Consider the following 26,289-nt stretch of genomic DNA (forward strand, 5'->3'; position numbering starts at 1 on the left):
TCATATTTTGTAATTTGCGACCGAATAACTGGCGGTATTTACGAAAGCGGTTGACAAGGCCTGGCAGGTGGTTACAGAGATTTAATTAACTTTTCAGATGCCATCCTCTTTATCATTTTTTTGCGCTTTGAGGCCTTTGCATAAAGCGCTCTATAAATATTTGCTTATTATTATTATTATTATCAGACTATCCCCAAGAAAGGCAGTGCTTTGAAGAAAGAAACAGGGAACACCTTCTAGAGACCACATCTTGGAGTTTCTTCATTTCTTCATCTGAAAACAGCTGGCAACAGAGGACTGAGAGAAGTCATCACTGCAAATGAGCTGAAATATTTTGGGTTTTCTCATTATGACAATTTAAATATGACAACAAATTTTGCATTTTTATGAAAACTCTGAGAACAAAAACATAATGGATTATTAGAGCAAGAATTATTAATGTATTTCATTTCAAGAATAATTCAACAAGAAAGATTATAATCGGAAAATATTACAACATTTGAAGAACATCTGCCAGGATGACACCACAAATCACCTACTATGACCCATTTCTTGAGGTAAGGGAGGGCAAAGCCAGTCAAACTCGGATTGACACATTCAAACAACCATATCCAAATTGAGGGAGAAAAGCAGTGTGATTGGTGGTTTGAACTAACAAATCACAATATTTGTTTTTATTGCTCTTTAAAGGCATTGTAGACTCGCCCCTACAAAATGCAGACAGTAATAAAACGTAATACCTTGTTATCTTTTATCTAGACCTGGGATGTCCATCACTCCTATGTACACTGTGTTGTGGGTATTGACTGTAGCTGTATGTATTGACTGTACACTAGTGTCTAATTACCGACGGTAGCAAGCTGTGTGTGTATTTTCTGGGATCGATGGTGGTGTCTAACACTTCTGTTACACCTCATTTGAAACTAGGTCAGATTACCGGCATGAGACGTTTCTTTGTGCGCAAGTCTTCACACTCTTTAAGACGTGTGCTACATTTCTTTGCTATCAGAATATGTGAGAATGTGAGATACCTACCTTCAGTGCATCACTGGAAAGTTTAAGGAGTAGAGGGAGGTGTTGCTTGAAATCTGCCAGCATTTTATACCAGAAGGCCAGGACGGGGTCAGCCTGAGGGAGGTACTGTTTCAGGTGGCCTGCCGCTCTCTGCCACTCTGTGATTTTATCGATGGCCCTCTGAACATCAAACTGAAATTTCAAACAAATTTCAAACAAAGCTTGAAACCATAGACTTTCATGTAATTTTCATGCAATGTGAATATTTTGCTCTCAAAAAGATATTCAAGAAGAACAAAATTGCTACTTGATATTTATTATTATTACTATTACATCTTTCAAAAGGATGCAGCAAAAACAGTTTTTTAAAGAAAAACATGTTGCAATTTCTGGAAACCAGAATGAGGCTTGAGGATAGCTAGAACCATCTCTTACCTTGCTAAACACCTTCAGCTTCCAGTCTTCAATGGCTGCAGCAGATGCTTCTAGATATTTCCACAGCTCTGTTCTGACTCTCATCAGAGACAACATTTTGTTTAATTCTTCGATGTCGTACGGCTTGCCGTGCATCTTCTCGCGGTACATGTTGCATTTGGTGATCTCGGACTGCGCCAGGTAAAATTGGTCAAAAAGCTGTTTGAGAAGTAAAAAAAAAAAAAAGACTGATTTTGTATAAATCAAGATAAAAGAGTAAACTAATATGATGGGAAAGGGATGGGGAAGGAGTGGGTGGAGCGAACTAGAAAATGATTTTCGGGTAAACCTCTGTCATTTCTTGACATGCTGTGCCACTTATATTAAAACTCTGTACCATTAAAGCCAACCAAATAGAAGAATTGGTGGGCATTAAAGCTTCATTGTTACACGGTCATGTAGCTTGTTACTCTTTTCGGAGAAGTGCCTGAAAGTTTAAATGTTCTGATACTCGAGACACCAATTAACTGCTGGCCTAGAGAATGAAAATTTTCTAGTTTTGGGTAGAGTTCTGACAGAATTGTGAAGGGCAACAGGTGTTAAAAACATGTGGTTATCAAACTCAACAAATAGTATTACACACAAATGGTAGGTAGCAATTATCTTATCAATCATAACAAAATTGGAACAAATCAAAAGAGATAAAAAAAAAAAAAAAAAGAACTACTGAGGTCTGTTGTGGAATGAAAGGGGATGGGAAGGGGGGGTGGAGCCACTAAGGAAATATGTGCACAAATTGGGTGTTAAACCTCTAACACTACTGGAGTAAAATTGTGGAGACTTATCATATGGGAATAAAATTGTACATAACAAAGGTTGCTAATAGCTGCGTATATCTCACCTTCAAAACAGACGTTAAGAGTTTGGTTGAATTCTGGGATGGGTCGAGGTACACTCCACTTGTAGCTTGGTTGAATATTTTCTTAGCTTCTGCCACTTGTTGCTGTAAGGTGTTAACGATATTAACGATAAATTGATTCACCAGTCATTTATAGTTTACATATTTTACAAGGCATAAACTCAGAGATAATACCATACAGAGTTGTAAGCTTGAGAGATTACATCATCAATAGATCACAGCAACAAAACACAGTTCTAGGAATTCCAGGAAAAGCTAGAATGAATTACATTCCTGTGAAAGGAGTAAGACCAGGAGGTACCGGTCCTTGGGTGAAAACTGATTTGTTAAGTTGATTAACGTCCATTTTAGGAAAGAACACTTTAATACATAATTTATTTATTTACTGGAATATAAATTCATAATTTTATTTCAAATTCTCACAACATTCCCTCGTGTTATTGATGTATGCTGTTGACAAAGTATGACATATATATAACATATATATTTTTTTTTCTTTCTGTACAAAAAGTCAAAATGAACCAGACAGTTCCACTCTTCCTACTAGGAAATTTTAATTCTGGTTTTAATTTTAAATTTGGTTGAATGCTTCAAAAGTCACTCCAAAAAGGTTCCATTTTTTCCACCAAAAGTTCCGAGAAACGTACCTGAAATTTCGTGTCGAGTTCATCCGTCATAACGGGCATTTGTACGTGGACAAATTCTGCTGCATCTTGTAACTGCAGGAGGAATGCCTCCCAATTCTGCCAAACTTGTTCTTCATTCTCTTCCTCCTCGGGAGTCAAAGATCGATAGCTGAGACGAATAACCTACAAGAGATTTTTACAAGCATTTAACAAATCTCTTAAACTCAGTATTGCCAGTACTGCCATATTGAGGTCTTACTAGGATTAAAGTATACATTGAGAAAGTGCACAGTCATGAATACCTGCAGCATCCCAGAAACTATTTGCAAGGCTCTAGGGTCAAATATTTACTGTTAACTCTGTAAATTATGGAAGGAATGGCAGAAAATTTGATAGTTACTTATGTTAGTTTCAAGGACATTATGACAGTTGGAAGGACGTTATGGCAGTCTAAAGGAAAGAAAAAGTTTGCAAGATTCCGGAACAGATTAAAACACATTGCAACTGTTTGAAGGACACTGTAGTACATTATGGCAGTTTGAAGGAAAGAACAAGTTTGCAACATTCCCGAACAGATTGAAACACATTGCAACTATTAAGGACACTGTAGCAGTTTAATGGACACTACAGTGGTTTGATTTCAGATTATGACATTTATATCTTGCCATCCACACACACATTACCCACGTACTCCTCTCACCCTGAGCCTCAAATTTCTCGAAAAAGGCAAAAATTCCAATATAAAAAATGCAGTCTGATGTCATATCATACAAATATGGCATTAACTGAATTTAATATTGCCTATCTATGAATTACTGTTATAAAAGTGAGATTTCTCAAGAATCTAGTTTGATGAATTAAAAATATCAGTCCTACAAGCTACCAGACATCACAAAGTGTTAACTTTGTGAGATATTTTTGGGGGAAAAGTGTCAGTGTAGATTCTATTCTCACTCCTGTAGAAAACTATCCGCTCTGATAATTATCCCTTTCTATTCTTTCGTAATCGACTAGAATAATAACGATGATGACAATTGCATCAATGAATCCTCACCTCAAAGAGAGATTTAATGTACTCGACTTCCTTCTGCAGGTCGGCCATTTTGTTTTTATAGGTGTGGTACTGTTGAGCATAGTCAGCAAATGATGCCATATCTGGATTCTTGGCCTTCATGTCCTGAAAAAGGGCAAATATGTTGTCATTTAGTACACTCTCATGATTATTAATGTGTGACAGGTTTATCCTAACCACGGGTGTACATTCATTCATTTTTTGATATTTACGTTGGGAGTTCATATAATTCTATAAATACAACAATATGGATATTCATTGATAGCACACCATGGGCGGCACATTTGTGCTCATTAATGTTGAAACGGTACATCATTACAGGAGAAAACCCGCTGAATGTTAATGTTCAAAGTTAAATTTTTAATCTTGAAAGTTACGTCACGCCATGAGATTGCATTCATTCATGGTTAAATGTCTTAAATTATTTTTTTCCCTGATAGTTCCACAGCAAAATATACTATTTCACCTAATTATCACAGCTTAGGCTTAATTATAAGGATATATCCTACAGAGAGTGCATTTCCGTGAACGAAAGAACACACATATATGAGAGTGTGGTGGCCAATTGGCTAAGGAGTCGGACTCGTGATCCAAGGATTGCTGGTTCGATTCTTGCCTAGTTCATTACGTTGTGTCCTTGGGCAAGATGCTTTATCTGAATTTCCTCTCTCAACCCAGGGGTTAAATGGGTACCTGTGAGGTAACTTGTCATTGGGCGCAGTATATAACTGCTGCCGACTGGAGGGATTGTCTCTGGGACAGGTTATCATTGACCAGGGGTAATATAACGTCTGTAAAGTGCTTTGAGACCAAAGGCTGGTATACAGTGCTATATAAAAAGCAACTATTATTATATAATATATATCCTTCACAAACAAGAACAATTCACATGGATATTTCATAGCAAGAGTGTGGATAATTGGCTGACTGTTTTCCTACGTATATGCATTATTCATTGCATATATGAACTATTCATTGCATATATGAATAATTCATAGTGAGTCTTTCCTTGTACTCAATTCTACCATAGCTGCCTGTACTAGTACTCGTCCTCATTATACATTGCACTCGTGCTCTGGACATTTTGGAAATCTAGTATAGATGCAAGTACTAGATTAAGTACTAATATGTCGGCTTACTCAAACTCATAACAAGGGGGAGTTCTATTGCACTTGAACACAGATAGTAACCACTCGATGCTAAGATCTAACTTGAAATTCTTTTCAACAAATTTTCTCGTGTAGAAGTAATAGTGCCTGACGTTTCGATCCTAGCAGGATCTTCTATTTTAATAAAAAATATTTTATTTTAATAAATATTCTTCAGAATGTTTAAGACTACCCGAACATCTAAGACTAGAATAATTCTTTCTCTTGAAGACACAGGAAATGACATCCACAAAATATTCCAAAAGAAATATCACGTTTTTTCATTAAGTATAACCTGGATAAATTTGTAGTCATAAATTATTGTGTCATATTTCAGCCAAAACTAATATTAAAACTGAAATCTAAAGTGTGTCTCTCTGCTCCTTGTTGCTAGGTGACAGTTCACACACGGTGCCCGTTGCACGGTAACAGCTTTGAGAAACTCTACAAGGTAAAACTTACAACAAATGATCGGTTACAATTATGAACGGGGGTGTCTGGCACAAAATTAGAATCACAGGAAATGAGAAAATGTCAGAGGAAAATATTCTTCCTTCCTGAAATCCTTAATAACATTATCTGTTTAATAACTTCCCTCATTACAAGGAAGGTCCACATGAAAACTTATTTTTGGCTTTTAATACAGAAACATAATCCTGATAGAGTTTCCTGATAAAAATGACCTAGTTTTTTTCAAGATATTGCTAGCTGAGGTTTCCACAAGTTTGTAACGTTAATAAAGTCGAAGCAAACAGGCGTGATATGTCATACTTGTAATGCTGATAGTAAAATGTTTACATGTTTCATTATTTTTCACTTTACTGTATTGACCTCACATTGGATGGAGCTCCAAATTTACATAAGAGGTTGGAAAGGTTACCTACCAATGACTGCAGAGTAATTCATATTAAGATGCATCCGTATTTTTCAGCAGAAGTTGGATGTTTAATTTTTAAGGAAAACATCACATAATTTTGTCAGGATGCATCTATGACATCACAGTTATTTTTACTTCAAGCTTTCTTTGGGTACAAAATATGTCAACTTCGAATATTGCTATCTCAAAGACATTAAAATCGGAATTAGAATACAGATTTCGCCAGGATGCTAAGAATGTGTTACTCTTTCATCGTTCCAAAATAATTGGTCACTTGGACCATCCACTAAATAAATGTACTTTAAGACATTCCTGCCCTTCCTGCAGATTCGCACATACTTACTAAAATATTGTAGATGATACAGATAAACTTTCATAAACATGTCCCTGTAAAATTATTAAACAAATGTCAGATTTTTCTACCATTTCTTGCTGTTTTTCATGAATAAGATATATGTTGCATTATTAATCCCTAACTAAGAGAAGAGAATGAGAATTAGTGAGGTCAGAATTGCGATTACTTACGGCCACGACACCCTTTATTTCCTTCGTGAACGCACCGGCAAACCTCAGCGCTTCCGATGCGGTGAAGTTCAGTAGGTCCTTGAAGGCCTCGTCAAGAGGAGGGACCAGGTCGGTCTGAATTGACTCGCAGTCGACCAGGAACAGAGCATTGTTTGTGGTGAACATCCGATCGACGTTGCGTACTTTCTCCGTCCAATCTCTGATCTCTGCCAGTTTGGCCTGGAGTGAAGAAAGGACATCAATAGATGATGTGGGGATGAGGTAAGGAAACTTCGTAAAGATAACAAGTGTTCTTTTACATGAATTTTGTTAAGAAAATTAGGTCTGGTGACATCCTGACAGGGAGATGAGAAGAGAAGAGTGTCTAATTGGAATTTAAAGTGAAATCTTCTGCCCTTCATCCCCAACCGCCCATTATCTGAATCACTCAGAAATTACCAGCCTCTAATTTAGCAGCTCAACAATGAACCAGAGGTGCTAAATAGCTTGAGGGAAATAAAAAATTTCCATTCAGTCCAACTACACAGCTTTGTTTATTAGAGATGTACCATAAGTAAGATGGGGGAGGGAGGGAGGGATGGGGGTGGGACAGATTTACCTGCGAGCACATGAAGATAGCCCAAATTTGAATGGATGAAACAGCCGCATAAGAACTAAATAGAAATTTGAATTATCTCAAACTAAGACTAAGAAAGACTAAAATATTAAGTGAAATGAGTTAAACCAAACTAGACAATTTGAACAACTTTCCTGTCCATCCAGTATGATCACTCCTTTCCTTTCCTTTTCCGATAATCAGCAAAAAAATTAAAAATTACTCTTATTGTTAATGTGACACCCAGCATGTCCTCGAGGTACAACAGAGGAGGGGTAAAGGGGGCAGAAGGGTAGGTGGTACAATAGGAGGCGAACAGAAGGTGCGGTAAGTTAGCTGGAACAAATGATAGTATCTTAAACAGAACCCTCTCAGATCAAAATGGCTAGTTGATACATCCACCCCTAGGATGAGCGTTCTACTTGTTTTTAAATATCAAACTCTGTATATCTACCTCAATACTGAAGGCTTGCGCTCTTCTCCAGGCTTTCGCAGAATCTTTATTCCACGACTTTACAAACTGGTGTATCTCTTTCAGCCAGGAGTGTTCCTCACAGAATGCATCCACGTCGGCCAACGCAGAGTCCAGCAAAGATACTTGGGTAAGCCGAGAGGCCATGACTTTCTCGCTGGAATGGTGATGAGAGAGAAAGATCATTTTGATGATACGTTATGAATTTCAAGTAGATTATTATTAATTTGAGACGGAATTATTTCTTTGTCAGCTGTACGAATGAATGAATGAATGAATGAATGAGTGAATGAGTGAATGAGTGAGTGAATGAATGAATGAATGAATGAATGAATGAATGAATGAATGAATGAATGAATGAATGAATGAATGAATGAATGAATGAATGAATGAATGAGAAGGGAATTACCTGAAGAGTTAACTCTGTTTGTGATTAATGAAAACTTATTACAGCACCAAAATTCTAAATTAGCCATGAAGAATTTCATATGATGTTGTGTCCATTTTATTAAATACCTTTGAAACAATAATTCCAATGAAAGATGCGTCATTAACAAGGCAGAGAATATGAAAATAAATTCCACTTAATAATTTTTAATGAACTCTTTATTATTCTATACACTAATTAAGACAAATCATGATGAGTTCCACCTGACTTTCTGGGAGTTTTTTATTCCCCTCATTTTTAAACATTTTTAAAACATTTTTCCACCCTACTTGCTGTGACTTTTTATTTCTTCACATTTAAACTTGGATATCATTCAAACTAAAAAAAATGTAGTATACTAATTTATTCCGGTAATGTATCCTCTCCAAGGGTCAAAAATGCGACCGACAAAATATCCCCACTTTTACAAAGAAATCTAACTTTACCTTTTTAGTACAAAATGAAATACTGCAAGGTGAACCATTGGAGAGACAAAAACATAATCAATATATTGCAAATTTTTATTTGTATCTTAAAAGTTAAAAAAATGGTTATATTTGCAAAATAATTTTGGGAAAAAGTCATCCGACTCAATTACTCACTCCTCGGACAACCTCTTCAATAAATTCCCGTGAGAGATGGGGTTGTATTGGCCGACCATACGTTCACCTACAATGGCCAGATCTGACCTACTGACACCGGGCACGCAGTATGATGGCGTAGCAATGCCGAGATTATCCCTGGATTTCCTTGGTCGAGCTGACAAGAAGAAGCAATATGGACAACTATTGTAATAGATTTTCTTTGATACATTTTGGGGGAAAAAAACCCTATAATCAATTGTGTATCTACAGATGGTCTGCCAAGGGGGAGGGGGGGAGGTGTTATTCGATAAATATTAATTTGCTTTGTATTTGGAGCTGATTATTCATACACCTAATCATTTGACTGTTATTTCTTCGGTCATTACACTACCGTTTTCAATCTACAAGCATTTATTTCAAGCAACTGACAGCAACGATTTTCAAACCGTTTTTGTCTGTTTTAGACATGAACTAAAATTTCTCTTTGGACAAGAAAATCTGGTATTTGATAATTATGGTAAAAGAGCACTTGATAATTACCTTCCATTACACATTAATCATTGATCAGCTATTACCTATATCCTGCAGTTTGGAAAACAGATACAAGAATCCCCAGATTATTGGAAAAAGAAAACTACGGCAACAAGAAAACATTCCTCAGTGTCAGCCTTTTCTTTGATATATATGGGGGGTTTTAAACGGATATTTAACTCAATATCTGATATTTTTAAAACTGACCATTTTCTCGCAATTCCGGTTCCTCAAGCTGAATAGATAACTTGGAAGGATCTGGAGTGGTGCCAGGATCATATCCTTCCCTACTTAAGGAATAAACCAAACAAAAATAAAGCAATTAAAAAATATTAATATACAAAGGACTTTTCATGACTCAAGATATGAGTAAATTCAAGTTTGTTTCAATAAATTACTTAAGTATTTCACAAAGAGAAAGACTTAAATACATTAGTGTCAGAAATTACAACAACAGATGAATATTAATTCATCGAAGGTTAAATGGAGTTGACAATAACAACAAAATTTAATTGATTGAGAAGCCTTCTGAGAAAGTTTAAGATAAAAACTTATAGATTAGATGTCCTCTGGAGAGAGCAATAAATACAAGGAAAACAGATGAAGGAAAACAGAAAAAATGTAGTGGAAGAGAACACTGAGTAAAAGAGAGACCCCCCTCCCCATCCCCAAGCCCACCCCATCACTCAATCCTATCATGGACTCACCGCACTATACAAACCATACTACCATGAGCCAAAAAACTCATACCAAAACAAAAAAAACAGGTAACATAAAAGATGTGTTTTAGTTCAAGGTCAGATCAATAAAAGAAAAATATTGATATGAACACAAGATTCCGAGAGATGGACAAGACTGAGGCACAGAGGAATTGATGGAATACCTGGTAGTTATAAATGATTACCAATGAACTAAAATTTCAATCTCTTATAAGAAAAAAATTGACGTCTTTTTAATACCTTTCAATACTTTCTGGCTGTTGTATCAGCCCCGTTGTAAGTTCCTCCATAGGTTTAGCCATCTCCGTGATTAATGCTGGAATGTTGTCGAGAGTCTGCTTCAGATTAGCCCGGAATTTCTCCTTGTCAGGAAAAAGTGTTAACGAGTCTAGAATGGAACCGTATGAAAATAAAAATGAGGCATATCATTAAAGATAATCGAGATAAAAAAAAGTTGGTAAAATCGGGTAAACAAGTAGATTAAAAAGGTTTAATATAGAAAGCATAAATTAAAATAAAATATTTCTTAACAACAAGCTTTGGAATTTCTAAAGAGAAATTACCATGAACTGTCAGTTAGGAAATGATGATTAATAAATCAAACAAGTTTATAAAAACTTGTTTCATTTTTTTTATGACATTTTCTTGTTAGTTTTCTACACAAAGGTGACGATCATAAAGGAAAATACAACAAAGTACAGGAAAGAAAATGTTCTATAATCATTAGGGTTAGAAACTAAAGCAGTTTCAAATAACATAAATCTTTCTGTACACAATATTAAGGCAATTTTGTATTATGACGTGACCTCCATGGTTCAGGATTATTGTTAATGCTAATCCATTTTTGCCATGGAGTCATGTGACCTTTGACACTGTAAAATTCTTTCGGCCTTGTATCCGGATGATGTTAAACCACGGTTTGTCTTTTTCACGGTTTTGGGATGAGTTTGCACCTGACGTTGAATACCAAAGTAAATGCTATATATTTTGGTGACTGAGTTTTATTGTTGCTTCTGAGAGTCGGTGTGCTAAATGAAATATCACAGGCTCTTGGGAGTGATGTGCCTCTGATGTTTGACGAGCAATTTCACAAAACTAAACAGTGGTGCTAATATGCAACCTGCATTTATAGCAGATTATAATTTGTAATAATTTTTCATAAATTTGTAACATATTACATGGAATCCTTCCTTCAAAGTAACAATTTACAACATAAATTGCAAACCCTGCAAGCAAATTGCGAACCTTGCAAGCAAACCTGTACTCACTTTCTTTAGTGAAAATCAACTTAGCTGTGAAGAGAGCATCCCTATCGCATTCGGGCCCTGTTGCCATGGAGTTTTCGATAAAAGAACAGATATTGACTCTGGTCAAGGCGAGAAGATGAGAAACCAAGATCTGGTCCACCAGAAGAACAAAGTTACCAAGGCAACTGAAAATTTAGAGAAGAAATGTGAGATTATAATGGCAAAAATTAAATTGTCAAAAATCGATGAATGATTGGCAAGTGACCGATTTGAACAGAATATAAAGTCTGAGAACCGACGTTTTAGTGGATAAAGGTGGTGGCATTTGAAGATCACGAGTGTAGGCCTTAGCCTGCCTTAGCTAGGAGAGGATATAGTTTCTGAGCAATTGTTAGTCCTCTCATCTGAAGTTGTCCTTTCACATTGTAAAATTCATCCCAAAATGAGCTTAAAACCATACCTCAGAATACCATCCAACGTGAACTGTAAACCAAAAAGTCGTTCTTATCCCTCCCCTGTTAAACAGCTACTTAATATTCTAAACTAACCGCCCTCCAGACTATTAGTCGTTATTTTTTTTTTAGTTGTATTACGTCGTTGTTGATGTTTACCTTGCTTCTTCTTGTGCCATAGCCAGATTCTTCTCCCTGTGTTCCTTTTTCTGTCTTTGAACATACAAGGATTCCTTTGAACTGTCAGGAAGAAAGAAGCACAATGTAAAACCCAAAGTCATCTCCAAAATAGGCGTTCTCAAAGAAGAAAAAAACATTTTCCAATAACCAAGCATTTGAGGTTTTAAGTTGCTTCTCACTGAAATTAAATGTTATGATAAAAAAATTAATAATCATAATAATTACCTGAGACAGATCTAGGATTTTACATTTTTCATTTTAGATATCAATTCAATAATCGCGACAAAAACTTAACATTTTATCAAAATGTGTCACCATATAGCAAAATTTTTTTGTTACAAAGATGTTTTCCTGTATTACTTTTTACCATTTTGTTAAGATATCTTCTTAATTTATATCCTAACAATACAATAATTTACTATAAAATTTTCTACCCGCACATGACGTGGATCGAGTAACTTACAATATTGCTTTATCCTGCTTCGTCTGGCTTTCACAGAACTTTAGCTTGTCGACGGAATCTTTACATGTTTTATCTAAGATCATCTTGCAGAAACTGTAGATGAAAAACAAAGAGAAATAATGACTTTTGGGCGAAGTCAAAATGGAATGTGACACTACCAGCTATTTTTAACAGTACTACTAACCTAAGGCAGTTATGAATCTCCTATACATTTTTAATAATGACTGATATTCGTAGCTGTATGATTATCAACATTATGTTAGTGTCAAGTGTTAGCTCAGTGGTTAACGCCGGTGCCTTCCAATCATAAGGTCCCCAGTTCGAGTCACTCCAAGCTTAATGTATATCGTCCAGTTACAGAGTTGTTGACAATTGACAATTCATAATCATGGACGTTAAATATGAATCTAAGAGACTGACATCGGTCAGCTTGCGGCTTTGATAAGACAATGAGGCTTCTTTGCGAGTTTCTGCTTGCAGGAGAATCTAAAGTACATACATACGGATCCCTATGCATTTTTAATAACTGATATTCGTAGCTGTATGATTATCAACCTTGAACATGTTGTGAATATTGTTTGTAACAATTTACAAAAACTACAGTATCACACTAAAACTTCAGGCCTGGTAGAGTTTCCAAAACTGGTATCCTCTGAGGATTTAACCCTCAAAATGATTTCTACAAATTTAGGAATGGACAAGTTAAACAATTCAAGTTCCAGTTGAGTGCACTGTAGAGTAGTTGTCTGTAACATATTACAGGGTTTTTAAGAATTTGTAGTCGGTGGCTATTTCTACCTTTTTTTTTCTGGTCAAATTTGGAGACAATAGACTCTCTCTGTTTTAATAGATCAGATTCCTACTTTTACGACTTTTATCTCTTTTACCTTCTTTCCTCTTACAAGAGGTTAGACATCCATCATTAAAATACATACCAAGATTCTAAAAATCATTGCTAAATTGTTCAATATTATCATTTTGAGAAGAAAAGAGCAAGGGATATAAGTGGATTAACAATGACTCATAAGATTATATTTAAAATTGCAAAATGTAATTCTAACTCACTTGAAAAACTTGCCCAGGATCAGTTTCCCCTCTCGATATTTCTGAAGTACGGTGAAATCAAATTCCGAGAGTGTGAAGCAATGGCTGTTGGAAGAAAAACACAAAGCTTGTCTATATCAGTCTCTTAAAACACTTAAAACTGTGCGGGCAATGACTTCAGTGCACTACCAAAAAGAAAGAAGAAAAAAATTATCCTTTTTACGACAGTTTATATGTGACATAGTAGAATAATCACGTCATAGAGCCAATTAAAATACGATACCAAACATTCTGTGGATAAGTTTAGTTTTTGGATCTTTAATTAAGTCATTTCATTGTATATGTATGTATTTTAGATCCTCCTGCAAGCAGGAACTCACGGGAAGCCATCATTGGCTCATCAAAGCCGCAAGCTGACCGAAGTCAGTCTCTTAGATTCATATTTAAACGTCCATGATTATGAATTGTCTCTGTAACTGGACGACATACATTAATCTTGGAGTGACTCAAACTATATAAGAAATTATATGTAAGAAATTATATTATATACTTATATAAGAAATTATACCTAATGATGACTTTAGTTTGGTTTTAACTAGTATTAGATTAACATCCTAACTTACTTTGGTTCCAGAGGTAATAGCTTCAGGAGCTGCAGTTCTTGTAGTAGCTTTGATATCTGAAGCAGAGACGTACCGAATCTCGGAACGGCTGGCAGGAGTCTAGACTCCAATCTCTGTCTGGTATTACTAAAATCATTGAACTTCTGGTTAGCTCTCCATCTGTAAAGTTTAATATAAGAATATAGATAATAAAAATTCTTCAATTAATCTCAGACGATGATTGATCAATACCGGGGGAGGAGGGGCGGGGGGGGGGGGGGGGGTAGATGTGTTTGAAGAATTTTTGAAAGTTATCCCTTGGACAACCTGAAGTTTTTCCAAATTGAACAAAAGAAAAATAAATTGGTTTTCCAGTAAGACTGGAAGGACTCACTGAGTGCTTTTACTCTTAATGATAATATCTATGGTTCTCCTTTGGGGGCGACCACGAAGGATAATTAGTATTCGGTTGTTATTTTGTCATCTCTGATTATTAGACAACCCTAATATCTAGCAAGAGTCAAAGCACAGTGGTTGAATCTCATAAAAAATTACTTTTTCAAATAAACAGAAAATTCTTTATTCAAGACACATACCAAAAATGTCAACAATGCATTAGATTCAAAGGCTATATTTGTTTTTAAAAGAGAAAGACATACAGAGGTGAACAACTGGGAGGAGGTGGTTATTGGTAAAGGGTAGGACAGGACAAAGCAATTGTACTAACAACAGTGCTTTTGTTCTTGGATTTGGACATCAAAGCAAGGTGGAGAGGTTCACCATTATACTGTGAGATGAACGTAGGAACAAAGCTGTTAAACTAATCCACAAGTCGATGGCATCCTAACGTATAATTTTTTGGTCATGATATCAAGTTCCAACAGACTTTGATTCTATATGTAAACAGTGATTGTGTATTCTAGTCATCAAAAGTAAGTAGTAATGAAAAGACTAGTGGTTTTGTATTTGGTATCATACCTATGAAATGCTTTCCTCACAAGAAAGTACTTGTAAAATGGTATTTTCATCAGAGCGCTCCACAAAACTGCTTCTCTGTGCCATTCATAGAGTGCCATACTCTCCGATGGTTGACCCTTGACCTTGTGCATGATTCCAAAGCATGACACGATCCAATGTTCATCTGGATTTGCCTGGAGATGAAGGCCAAAAAAAACTTTTTGTGTTTTAAACAGAATAACACAAAACTGTAATACAAAGTAAGCTACAGAAATTCTAGTCTTTTCATTATGTAGACCAAATTTTTTTTCTCTGAATGCTAATGATGACAAATTCAAGTTTAGACATTTTTCTGTCTAGAACAAAACAGAAGCTTTAGGATTGGATATATCACAAATTTTACCAAAGAAAAAGGTAAATATATGTAAGTTATAATTTCTTTCAAAATAATTTTCAATCTTGAGAGAAGATCAGATGATAAAAGAAATGTTTAAAGGTCAGTTCCAATTTTTAAATACCAAGATTATCTTTGCAACTTAGGTTAGGCCTTCTTAAGAGTAACCATATATTATACCCATGAAAGGACAAACATTTAACAACCTTTTGGAAGAAAGTTAATTAATAGGTGTACCTAAACAGAAATGCCAACAGATTCAGGTAAAATATCTGAGGGGGGGGGGGGGACTGTTGCTATTTAAAATTTACCTTTCTGTGATTATAATCAAGTAGCTAGATAATGGGCAAATTACCATCAAGAATGCCTTTCACTGTATGTATTACAAAGTTTTTGGAAATACTGAAAAATCCCAACATTTTCTAAAAATACTGCAAATTCACCCAGATGCTCGCTTAAGATCAAAAAAACAAAAAACAAAAAAAACAACAACAAAGAGGATATGTCTAGTTAAAATCGGGACATATGGTTACCTTACCTTGGTATATCTGATGTGAAATACCACTGATATATGTCAAATACTTAGTTTGAAAAGAAACTACTTTCTTCAAAACTTCTTAAAACTCAGTGACAACACTAATGTAACATAGATGATGGTATATAATGATCACATATTTTTGCATTGATAAACAGCATGTTGCAGAGAAAATCGACTGTTTATCTACTTTGTAAAGTGGTCACTTAAATTCCTAACGATGTAAATTCACAGAAAATTACAATGAATTTTATCATAATGATTACAAAGGAAATTTTTTGAAAGTATTAGAAAATATGAAACATGGACTGTAAAACCCAAAGCATAATTACCTTGTGTTGGGGAACCTCAATGAGATCGTAGGGTCTAAAATGTCTGGTCTTGGATCTGTTAAGGTAAACAAACTTTGCTTTTCCTAAATGCCTGCCTTTACCAAACCGCTCAACCACTTCTTTACCAGTCATGGGTTTAAGTTCTCTGGATACCTGCAATATGTGAGGGGGGGGGGGGACAAAAAACAAAAACAAGTATTACTGATCAACGCACAAGATATCGCTAAAGCTAAAAGTGTGTGGTTTGACTATTATCAGTGATAGGGTGCTTCAAAATAAAAATGAAGCCATTTTTATGCGGTTTTATTCACTGATAATGGAAGATTCGACTCACTTTATTCACCGATATTTGAAGGTGATCAGTATTGGTAATTTCTGGAATATTCTGACCGCCTTCCAAGTTATTCCAAGATAATAATAATAATAATGATATTGATGATTTATAAAGCGCAGGTATATCCACCACTAACGGTGCTCAAGGTGCATCACAGTATTACCGTGGTCAAAGATAACCTGTCAAGCATTGAGACAAATCCCTCCACATGGTAACAGCTAAACAGCTCCCACCTGACATTTTATCTCACGGGTCACAAGGACACAACGTAATGAACTAGGCAGGAATCGAACCCTCAATCCTTGGATCACAAGTCCGACGCCTTAGCCAATTGGTCACCCTGCTCTCTAACTTCATTACAATTTTGGCATGGTTCATCGATGCTGGCAAAATCACTTAACCTCTTACACTTACACTATCCTGTGTTGGCTTAGTATTCACTTTGGTTTTGTCATCTACGCCATCTTTAGTCAATGTCGTATCAGGTTGACGAGGCGGTATTATAGATTCTTCAGAGGGTACTGTACTTTTCTGAGGCAGGGGTGAAAAAAAAAGGAATCAAATGTTAAGCAAATGGTTTTAACGTACCTAGCAATATTTACTGTTAAATTACCTTTCCAACCCTGGGGGAGGGGGTGCTGCAAGCAGCAGTTGTTGGGTCAAACATTTTCGTAAAAATACACCTGTAGCTTCAAAAACATAATCATAAAAAAGTGATCAAATCAGGTCAAAAACAAAAGCAGCCTTTCATATCTACTTTCACCTTTATCCTACTTTCCATCAAACATATTTACTTTATATATATTTAAGAGAAAAAAAACACATTATGAATAACCTCCACTTACACTTTCAACGAGAGACTTCCTGAAAAATCCACTTAATGTCAAATTCCACGACCCCCCCTCCCCCCCCCCTGCAATTTATGTCAAGAATTTATGACAGTAAAAAGATGATTGAGATTTCATCAAGTTTCCTGCTTTGGAAATAAATCCCTTCCATTAAAAAACTAATGATGTGTCATGATGGTACATAATTTAAGAACAATAACAAAATATATTAAAAACAAAATCTCTGCAACAGATAGATTTTTTTCCTTACGATTATAGTTTTGATTAGATGTAATATATGGGGATTACTGCATTAGGTAGGATAACAATGCTATAACGAATGGATTTGATTCAGTTAAAAACAAGGCAATAAGCTTTTCATGTTTGCTTGATAATAACCTTGACATTTAAACAGCCACAAAGAAATACGTCATCCATAGCACGGACGCAAAAATACTTGAAATAATTGCTTCAACAAAGGTCTTGTGAGCCTGACGAATCGTTTGTGTGATGTTGCCGGCAAACGTGAGTTATGAAAAAGCTCTTTATGACATGTACTTCCATATAGTGTCAGATCAATACAGCGCTTGCTTATGTATATAAATTCTACACATTGTTAAACTTAAATATGGTCTTCACATTATCACTGGATGAAATATACATGTTTCAGCTTATGTTTATATGTTATAACATGATATGCTCAAGTGATTATTTAAGGAAAATAACTTCTTCCTTTTGTTGGGGGGGGGGGAGTTTGGGGGGAGGAAACAGCTAAAACAACAAAATTGATAGTTGACATATTAATTAGAAATAGCCATCCATCATGCTTGTGTTTTATCTATCTGCTGCCAGGGGCACAACCATGTATCCTTTGGGGGGTAGGGGTGGGGGTGGGTGGTTATTCTCCCAATCAACTTGCCCCTTTGCCCCCTCCCCACCAATAGCCCATTTGCAGCACCTCTATAATACCAAAATTTCTCACAAGAGAGGGCCACCTCTCCCCTTCCACCACTCCTCTAGATGACATAAAATCTTAGCCGTTCAACAACACTCCCCCGATAGCACAAAAAAGGGGGTTGTGCCCCTGTCTGCTGTACAGATGAACTGAGAAGATCAATATGAAGTGATATCTTTCTGTCATGATATGCTAATTTTTGCATATAAACACTATAAAACAAAACAAAAGTACCCCATTTCATTTGCAACACGGAACATTGAGTCATGCAGTGTGTAGGTACTTTACGACTACGAATGATCCAAGCTAGCCAGTTTGGAATCGCTTCGGCTGTCTTTTGGCTCTCATTAGACTGATGTTAATATGTAAAATCCGATCTTGAATATTTTCTTTTTTTTTGTGTGTTAACAGTCACACAAAATGGTATTATATTGTTTTATTGTTGCATTAAAAAACGCTGAAGTCTCGATGCCTATTTCTTTTTTCATCGTTTTTAAAGTAGACATAAAAAGTAAGTTTTTACCGTTGGAGGGAGTTTAGTACTGAGAGCTGCTGCTGTCAGTCCAAGTCCTTCACTCCAGATGGCATCATCTGTTAAGAGACACGAATGAGAGGAATTGTCACTACGTCATACGAGACAAAAGAGGTCTAGGCAGAGTACATGTTGTTCCTGGATGTATAAATACACATTATGTACAGTCGAAGAAATGAATATTGAGAGAGCCAAAAATGAGGAAGACAGTAAAAAAAATGAAAAAGGGGGAAAAAATGAAGCAGGACCATCGGCCATATTTGCTACGATTCCAGTCTGGACCAACTGCGAAGTCTTATAACAACCTAATCATCTGCCAAATAGGATACAACCTTTTGACAGAGCTTCATCCCAATTAGATTTGTCTTGACATTTATGGAGGAACATTTTCGTTGGGAAAAACCGTGGATTGCTGTGGTATGAAAACCCACCCTATGGTACCCTATCATGGCTTGATACCCAAACCCACCTCTTCCCCAAAACCCCCCCCCCACCCAACCCTCCCCTCCTTCTTGTATGCTAGCATAATTCTGGATGCCTCAGACTTTATGCAATCAGAAAAAATAAAAATAAAATTTAAACTTAAAATTTTAAATATTTAAAATTTTAAAATTGAAATATTTAAAATTTTAAAATTCAAAAATTCAATTTTTTAAATATTTCAACTTTTTATATTTTTAAATTTAAAATTTAACAATTAAAATTAAAAATTAAAATTTATTTACTGTTACTGGTATTGTTTTTGGCCGTATCAACAATGGGATGAATTGTGCATATTTCAAATTGCAGCTTCCCCAATACTTACGTTTCACTGTTTCGTGGATGATGACGGGCATGGCATCTGATAGATCTCCAAACGAGATCCCCTTGGGTTTAATCGTTAATTCACTGAACTGTTTACAGCAGATGTAGAAACAAAAACACAAATAGTTCAAAACAAACAAACAAACAAACAAAAATCATGTCACGTGACTGACAAAAGCGGCCATTGTTTATAAAAAAGGAATTTTATGGGCAAAATGGTGAATGAGTTTGTATGCATGGTTTTAGCAATAGGTCTTTTGCCACCTTTGGCTGAAGGTACATGACTAGAATCAAGACTAACATAGGTCTAGCAATCACTCTTTATATTTCATTGATGTAAGCAAACAGCATCAAAAGTCGAAAGCTTAAACCAGGAATGATCCTGGGGTAAAAAAACCACTGAAGTTTTTGGGTGATACTATACTAACGCCCTCGGCGTCAGTTAGAGCGCACAGCGCGTCACAGATACGGGTGGGGTCCAGGGGCGCTTAGGGCTCCTGGTAGGGTCCAGGGACAATTGCCCTGGTTGGGGTCCAGAGGGCAAAAAGCCCCCAGAAGCTCTGAGAAATTAGAGGTTTAAAGAAAACATTTTGAGGCCTATTTTATCAAGTTTAATAAACGTACACCTGTACCTGCTCAAGAGCCCATTTAATCTCTGACACTATCACTTAGTACCTCAAACAGCCAAAAATAACAAATTATGCAAAATCGGTTCTGAAAGTTAGGAAGAAAGATTTGCTACCAAAATCCCATCAAATCATGTTAAAAGTATATATCTTCACTAAATGTATTCAGAGCATATAGTTTTTATTACAACTGTACATTATAATCCCATACATTTTTAACTGAAATATGCTTACACTCCAACGAAAATATTAAAACTCAACACTTACCTTCTCTGGAGGTCTGTAAGGATGTGAGCCATCTGGCAGGGTGAATGAAACTGCGGCTCGTCCATTGTAATTCTTATCGACATTACCACATGGGATTGGTGTCCTATAATTGCGATCGTCCCCTCTGGTTGGTTTTGCCCCTTTGAGGCTCTGTTGATGAAAAAAAACACAGTGAAAATATAAGCAAGACCTTAAAACACAACCAACTTTCCTTTTCAGAAGAATTGCTGCAGAGATGTTAAGTCGTTCGTTGTCTTGAATGGAGACCAGACGCTGATCAATGCAAACTTCATTTGGGAGATGAAAAGTTTATTTCTCAAACCCAGCTCAAAAAAAAAGTTTTCAATGTTTTGTTTTTTTAAACTGATGATAAAATGTAGTTTGATCCCAAATAAGAATGGGGTTTCTTGGCTACAGCAGGCTGACCAGTTATAGTAAACACTGTAAACCCAGAGGGAATGAGAGAAGGAAGAGAGAGGGAGGGAGGGGGGAGGATGGGAGGAAGGGGTTGGGAGGGGAGGGAGGGGGAAGGAAGGGAGAAAGGGAGCCTGAACATTTAGTGTTTCCACTCTCAAACCCAGCTCTCCCCTGAAGACAATTATTTGCACTTTTTGCATTTTAAGAACCTATTTGGCAAATTGAGCCTTTATTTTAACTGACAGTACACAGAGACTTCCCTCCCCTCCCCAAACCTCCTTCTTGCATTCATCAATTTCCTGGTTACAACAATCATTGTTAACTACTCCCCACCGGCACCTAGTAGCACTTCCTGAGCTACACAAGACACTAACGTTTAAATAAAAAATATGCTTTTTGAAAAATAAAAAAGGAAGTGGTGATTTAGAATAAAATTATACATGTTAAAACAACAACTTGAAGATTACCTCAGCAGAAAGATGGTTTATTGACTGTAAAATTTCATCGGCAAGTTCCTGATCTGCCAGCTTGTTTAAGTGATGTCCAGTTCTCTCAATGTAATGTTTTAACTGCAAGAAAAGCCAATAAAAAGCTTAAAAATAACAGGAATAAAAGAAATGAATGTTCAACTAGATATGTGCAAAACTGACAAAACCATGTAAAATTTACATATAATTGAATAAACTTTAATCAAAGTTATGTAAGAGATTTATGCAGTAACCACTGTTTTGCTGCACCTCATTAGCAAGTGACTAACTGTTCATTCCACCTTAGATAGTTTGTGTCCCACAAAGTTTGAATTTGAAGACCAATGGTTTTATTTGCAAACCTTTGAAGAATTCATTCTCCAATATCTCTGTAAGTCTGGTGGACTAAGTAAAGAATTATTTTTCTCATTTTATTATTTTTTTTATATTATTATTTACTACTGCTAATCTGTCGCAATCGCATATCAGGCTCTGTGAACACTTCAGTCCAAAGGGGTTACTCTGGTACAAATGCTAACACGAACAAAACAAATTGGGGCAGTACTCATTGGAAGTAATTATGTGTAATTTGTTATGATAACACTACACTGTGTTCTTGCTTGATCTAATAAACAAAGAGGAAATAATGCCAATGAATTTAATCAGACCCTATAGAGCTTTCTGCTTAATATACAATACTTTATTTAGAACCTTTCGAACAATTTATAAATACGACTGTCTGTTTCACAGGTGCTGAAGTTAAACAAGGAACCTGTTTCACAATTGCTTAATCTAAACAAAGGAGCCTGTTTCACAGGTGCTTAAGTTGAACAAAGGAATGGCCTCTGCAAGGGCGGCGGAAGCACTTTTAATCTGGGGGGGCACCGACATCAAAGGGCACTTTGCAGAAATTCGATTGGACTGATGCAGCCTTATATTTAGTACCCTTTATATTTTCTTATTGTATTATCTTATTTGCGTATACACATCACTCTATCAACGCCCCCCCCCCCCTCAAGGAAAATATGCATATAGCACTGCAATAACCAATGTGCAAATTGGGAAATAAGGAACAAGTTTTCTTTTGAGACAAAATGAGGTGAAATCATGCTAGTTGCTAATGTAGGAATCTTCCGAATTAGAGTTTATTTCTGGTTAATGCCTTAACAATTTGTTTCCATTCGCAATACCTTTGAGTTTGACCCACAGAAATTCATTAAAAGTCAGGGGGGTAGCCAGGATTTGCAAAGTTGTATGCACGACTATCTGAGCGGAGCGCCACCATCGGTTGGCGCGGAGCGTACAAGAAAATTTTTGGTTTTACAAACCCCTCAGATGGCCGGAAACGGCCAATCCCGAGGGTTCATTCTGGTTCCCTGGCCTCTAATTGCTAACTTGAGACACCTCAATTTTTATGTAGAAAAAGGGCACACTTTTAACCTGAGGAAAAGTGGGGGGGCACGTGCCCCCTGTGCCCCCCTGGTTCCGCCGCCCTTGGGCCTCTGACTCAATCATAATTAAGTGGATAATAGGCCAGTGAGTTAATTTTGACCAAAAACAAAAATTACAAAAGGCAATTTTTTTATCACATGAGTAAAGATTTTAAAACTTTGCACAGTTAAGAAACATAATCAGATTTTGGTTACAATCTACGATTCTTTAACTTTTCCTGATAAATTTAGAGAATTGACAATGGAAATGTGTCATACTTTTCGTAGCCACTCCTGATGCCGTGACGAAAGTGTTCCCTATCTGAGTATTAATGACAAATTAACCCTTAAAATATTGAATACATTGTGGATAGATTTTTCCCCTTTTGAGTTTTGGTGACAATTGATCACAAAAGTATCGAGTATGGTGGATCATTTCTGCCTTGCAGCTAGGATGTCCCAAGTGGATGAAGTCAGCTACAAACTGATAATCTCTTTTCAAGCTGCAGCAATTCCACTAAAGAGCCGTGTGCATGTACACCCCTCCCCCTTCCCCCCCCCCAGGTGTGTACACATGTACGTACAGACCATAGCAGACCATTTAAGAGGAATCAAACGGTACATAACCTTGCTGCTAATGAGGTGTCTAAAATAAAATAAGTCATGTATTAAAAATAATGACAAAATAAAATACATATGGAACTGAATTCTTTATTTTGGTGCAGTAAATGGTTTTGTTTAACATATCTCACCTGAGAATTTTGGCTCAAAAGATGGACATAAGGTTGGAGTACCTTCAAGACTTCGTTGACGTACTGCCATTGCTTGATGCTTCATGTTCGAAGGAAGAAATTTAAAGAATAATTGATCGACTGTATTTGAGCTAAATTGTTATTGGCATCACCACATCACAGTCAAATAAATCAGTAACAATTGTAGATGTAAAAGTGAGATAGCAAAATATACTTAAAATCAAAGCACGCCAATAAACAAAATCGTTACAGTGTCACTCCGATCAAGAACTGGGTGGTTTTTGAAATGTAAGCCACACCAAACCAACGAGAGTGTACTGCAGGTTTCACATGTAAAAGAGGGCGTATTTCATGACAGACTACTGTATGGCAGTGTTGCAGTATTTAAGTCTAGACTGGGCAGTCCAGAGATATCAGACATCTGCTGTTGTACATGACATTAAATGCAAAGAAAATAAACGACAAACGTTTCTAATTGATCTCGAGTAACATTTCTTGGCGGGAAACGGAATCGGACACTGTTACATACACAACTGTCAACTGCAATCTGCCATGAAATTGCCCAAAGTTCTAATATCAGTTTTTGAACTGTTGAATATTTGGTTTGAAATGTTGTGGACATAGAGATACATATAGGCAAATCTGTTGTGACACTGTATGTGAGAAATCAACATAATTGTTGTTAAGCTCAAGTAACTTCTTTTGACAGGAAACTTTACAGGCTTGTAGTACAGTTACTTAATTTGCCATGAAAGTGTTTTCAGTCTAGGGTACTATTGATATAGCCTACTTATATTGAAAAGTACTGTTTTCATAAAAGGTAATGAAAAAATCTCCATATGTCTGTTGAGACACTGACGCAAAAGTGTGACAGACAAATTTTTCGCTTGCTTAAATATGGGATGAGGGTGGTAAAGTTCACATTGTACATGCAACCAGCTGCATGAGAATGATGCTGTTAGTTTAACGATACGATACGTACCTGTCCCGCTGAAGAGCTGCAATAAAAACAGCAGCGACCTCCTTGATGAACTTATCTAGATCGTCAGGTCGCAGTGGAAGTTCTGCTTCCAGACACAAATCTAAATTTCTTCTGGTAGCAATAGCCCACAAAGAAGCCGCTTCTGCAGAACTGATGCCCCCTTCATCTAGTTCTCCTCGAGGGGTGTGGGGCGGTCGTTTTGCGAACTGGGATACTTTCGAAGGAGGCTTATGATCCTGGGAAGTTGGTGACTGCACCGATGCCATTTCTTAAGAATTGTATTTTACTATTTCAGTCCATTCTTGTTTCTTTCTTTTTCCTTAGAGAATGATGGGGGAACAAGAGAAATCTAAATTGAATAAAAAGGGATATTCCAAATGACTAAAGTTGTTTGTTTAATAAACATGCCGGATATTTTCTGCACACATGAAACCTTAGGTTCTCAATATTAAATGCCAGAATAAGGTATAGTCTTCCCAGAAACCTAGCTCACAAGGAAGTTTTGTCCACAACAACAATGCACCAGAAAACCTTCAAAATTACTGTGTAGAAAATAGAGATTCCAAATTATTAGCTTGCACAAACAAAATAAGATTAAAGTCCTTTCAGCCAACCTCTCTATACTTTTGCAAATATGAAGACATTTGCAAATTACTGGGATTATTCTGAAGCTAGTTAAACTGATCAGTTTCTATTGTTACTTGTAGTTGTACAATACATCTAACAATATCCATGAAAACATTGCAATCAGTTTTACTTGGGCTGGTGACTTTATGACTTTGGCACCGAAAATAAAATGTTCTCCATATATATTCTATGACTGCTACGGCATAAGTCACCAGGGCCACTTTTTGAAAATGGTGACTCAACAGTTTAACTTTAAGACTGTCTCACACCACATTTGAAGAATTTGTATTTCAACTTTTCCCTAAAAATTATAGGCTAGGAGGCCTAAGTATGTCTGTGCCAATGCTGACAGAAGAAACAACTTCTGTATGCTTAAATAGGATATTAAAATTTTGAAGTGGCAACTTAAGTTTGACCTTTTACGTTAGGCCAGAATTTTATTACACATTCTTGTGTCAGAGTCAGAAGAGTGGAAGCAAGGAAATATGTCCCTGACTTCAAGCATGTATTAAATTTAACTTCTCTTGTAAATCTAGCCTAAATGGGTGAAAGTGCCTCAGAATACAAATTGGTGTTCCTTTTCACTGTAGGCCTAGGCTACATAGCCTATATTTTATTACACAATACGCGAAGTTACTCAAAGTTACCGTACACTAGCGTGTCTGCCGTACAGAGTGATAGACCTACGTTAGCCTAGCCCGTAATTCATATGCGTTAGGCTAGACCGAGTTTATTTTGAAACTGTTCCCTGAGGTATCTACAAATAACATACGAAAATATGTTGAGATTTGAAGAAAGTGATAGGTTAAAGATACAAGCAAGTTAAATTGAACTGTCGTTTTAAAACCAACATAACCCATTACATTCAGTCCTTTGTCAACAAGATAATTTTCGCCAATACTGGTTGCTAGGAAAGCTGTTTCAGTGACTTATCAGCATCACTTTTGAACCAATTAACAAAAACTCAATTATGTAATTGATACCTCTCAAATATAAATATTTAGTCTCCGTAATTTACTTTGAATTTTTCCCCGTTATTTCTCTTATGGTGCGTGACAAAAATAATGTATTTTTTTAACTCCAGAAAATGACAACAAATATCGGATCATGTTTGATATAAATAGCTGGCGCTAGCTAGAT

At 36.2% G+C, this 26,289-nt stretch overlaps 1 protein-coding gene across 1 annotated transcript in view; it reads right to left on the reverse strand.

Moving 5' to 3' along the window:
• LOC139959165 (dynein heavy chain domain-containing protein 1-like) overlaps positions 1-26,105 on the reverse strand; it is a 91,693-nt gene extending 65,588 nt beyond the window's left edge. Inside the window, exons 1-25 of the mRNA XM_071956764.1 lie at positions 26,013-26,105; positions 24,523-24,841; positions 23,541-23,619; positions 21,359-21,460; positions 20,475-20,624; positions 19,583-19,670; positions 18,769-18,836; positions 16,878-16,994; positions 16,130-16,282; positions 14,890-15,062; positions 13,933-14,091; positions 13,331-13,414; positions 12,266-12,358; positions 11,782-11,862; positions 11,192-11,355; positions 10,164-10,311; positions 9,412-9,491; positions 8,692-8,848; positions 7,645-7,819; positions 6,596-6,814; positions 4,028-4,150; positions 2,995-3,156; positions 2,330-2,461; positions 1,450-1,647; positions 1,036-1,206 (exon numbers count right to left, since the gene is read on the reverse strand). Coding sequence (XP_071812865.1) covers positions 1,036-1,206; positions 1,450-1,647; positions 2,330-2,461; positions 2,995-3,156; positions 4,028-4,150; positions 6,596-6,814; positions 7,645-7,819; positions 8,692-8,848; positions 9,412-9,491; positions 10,164-10,311; positions 11,192-11,355; positions 11,782-11,862; positions 12,266-12,358; positions 13,331-13,414; positions 13,933-14,091; positions 14,890-15,062; positions 16,130-16,282; positions 16,878-16,994; positions 18,769-18,836; positions 19,583-19,670; positions 20,475-20,624; positions 21,359-21,460; positions 23,541-23,619; positions 24,523-24,788 — 3,342 coding nt within the window. The 5' untranslated portion in view covers positions 24,789-24,841; positions 26,013-26,105. The remainder of the gene's footprint in view (positions 1-1,035; positions 1,207-1,449; positions 1,648-2,329; positions 2,462-2,994; positions 3,157-4,027; positions 4,151-6,595; positions 6,815-7,644; positions 7,820-8,691; positions 8,849-9,411; positions 9,492-10,163; positions 10,312-11,191; positions 11,356-11,781; positions 11,863-12,265; positions 12,359-13,330; positions 13,415-13,932; positions 14,092-14,889; positions 15,063-16,129; positions 16,283-16,877; positions 16,995-18,768; positions 18,837-19,582; positions 19,671-20,474; positions 20,625-21,358; positions 21,461-23,540; positions 23,620-24,522; positions 24,842-26,012) is intronic.
• Between the last annotated feature and the right edge of the window lie 184 nt (positions 26,106-26,289).

This window comes from Apostichopus japonicus, chromosome 18 (assembly GCF_037975245.1).
Source record: "Apostichopus japonicus isolate 1M-3 chromosome 18, ASM3797524v1, whole genome shotgun sequence".
NCBI lineage: Eukaryota > Metazoa > Echinodermata > Holothuroidea > Aspidochirotida > Stichopodidae > Apostichopus > Apostichopus japonicus.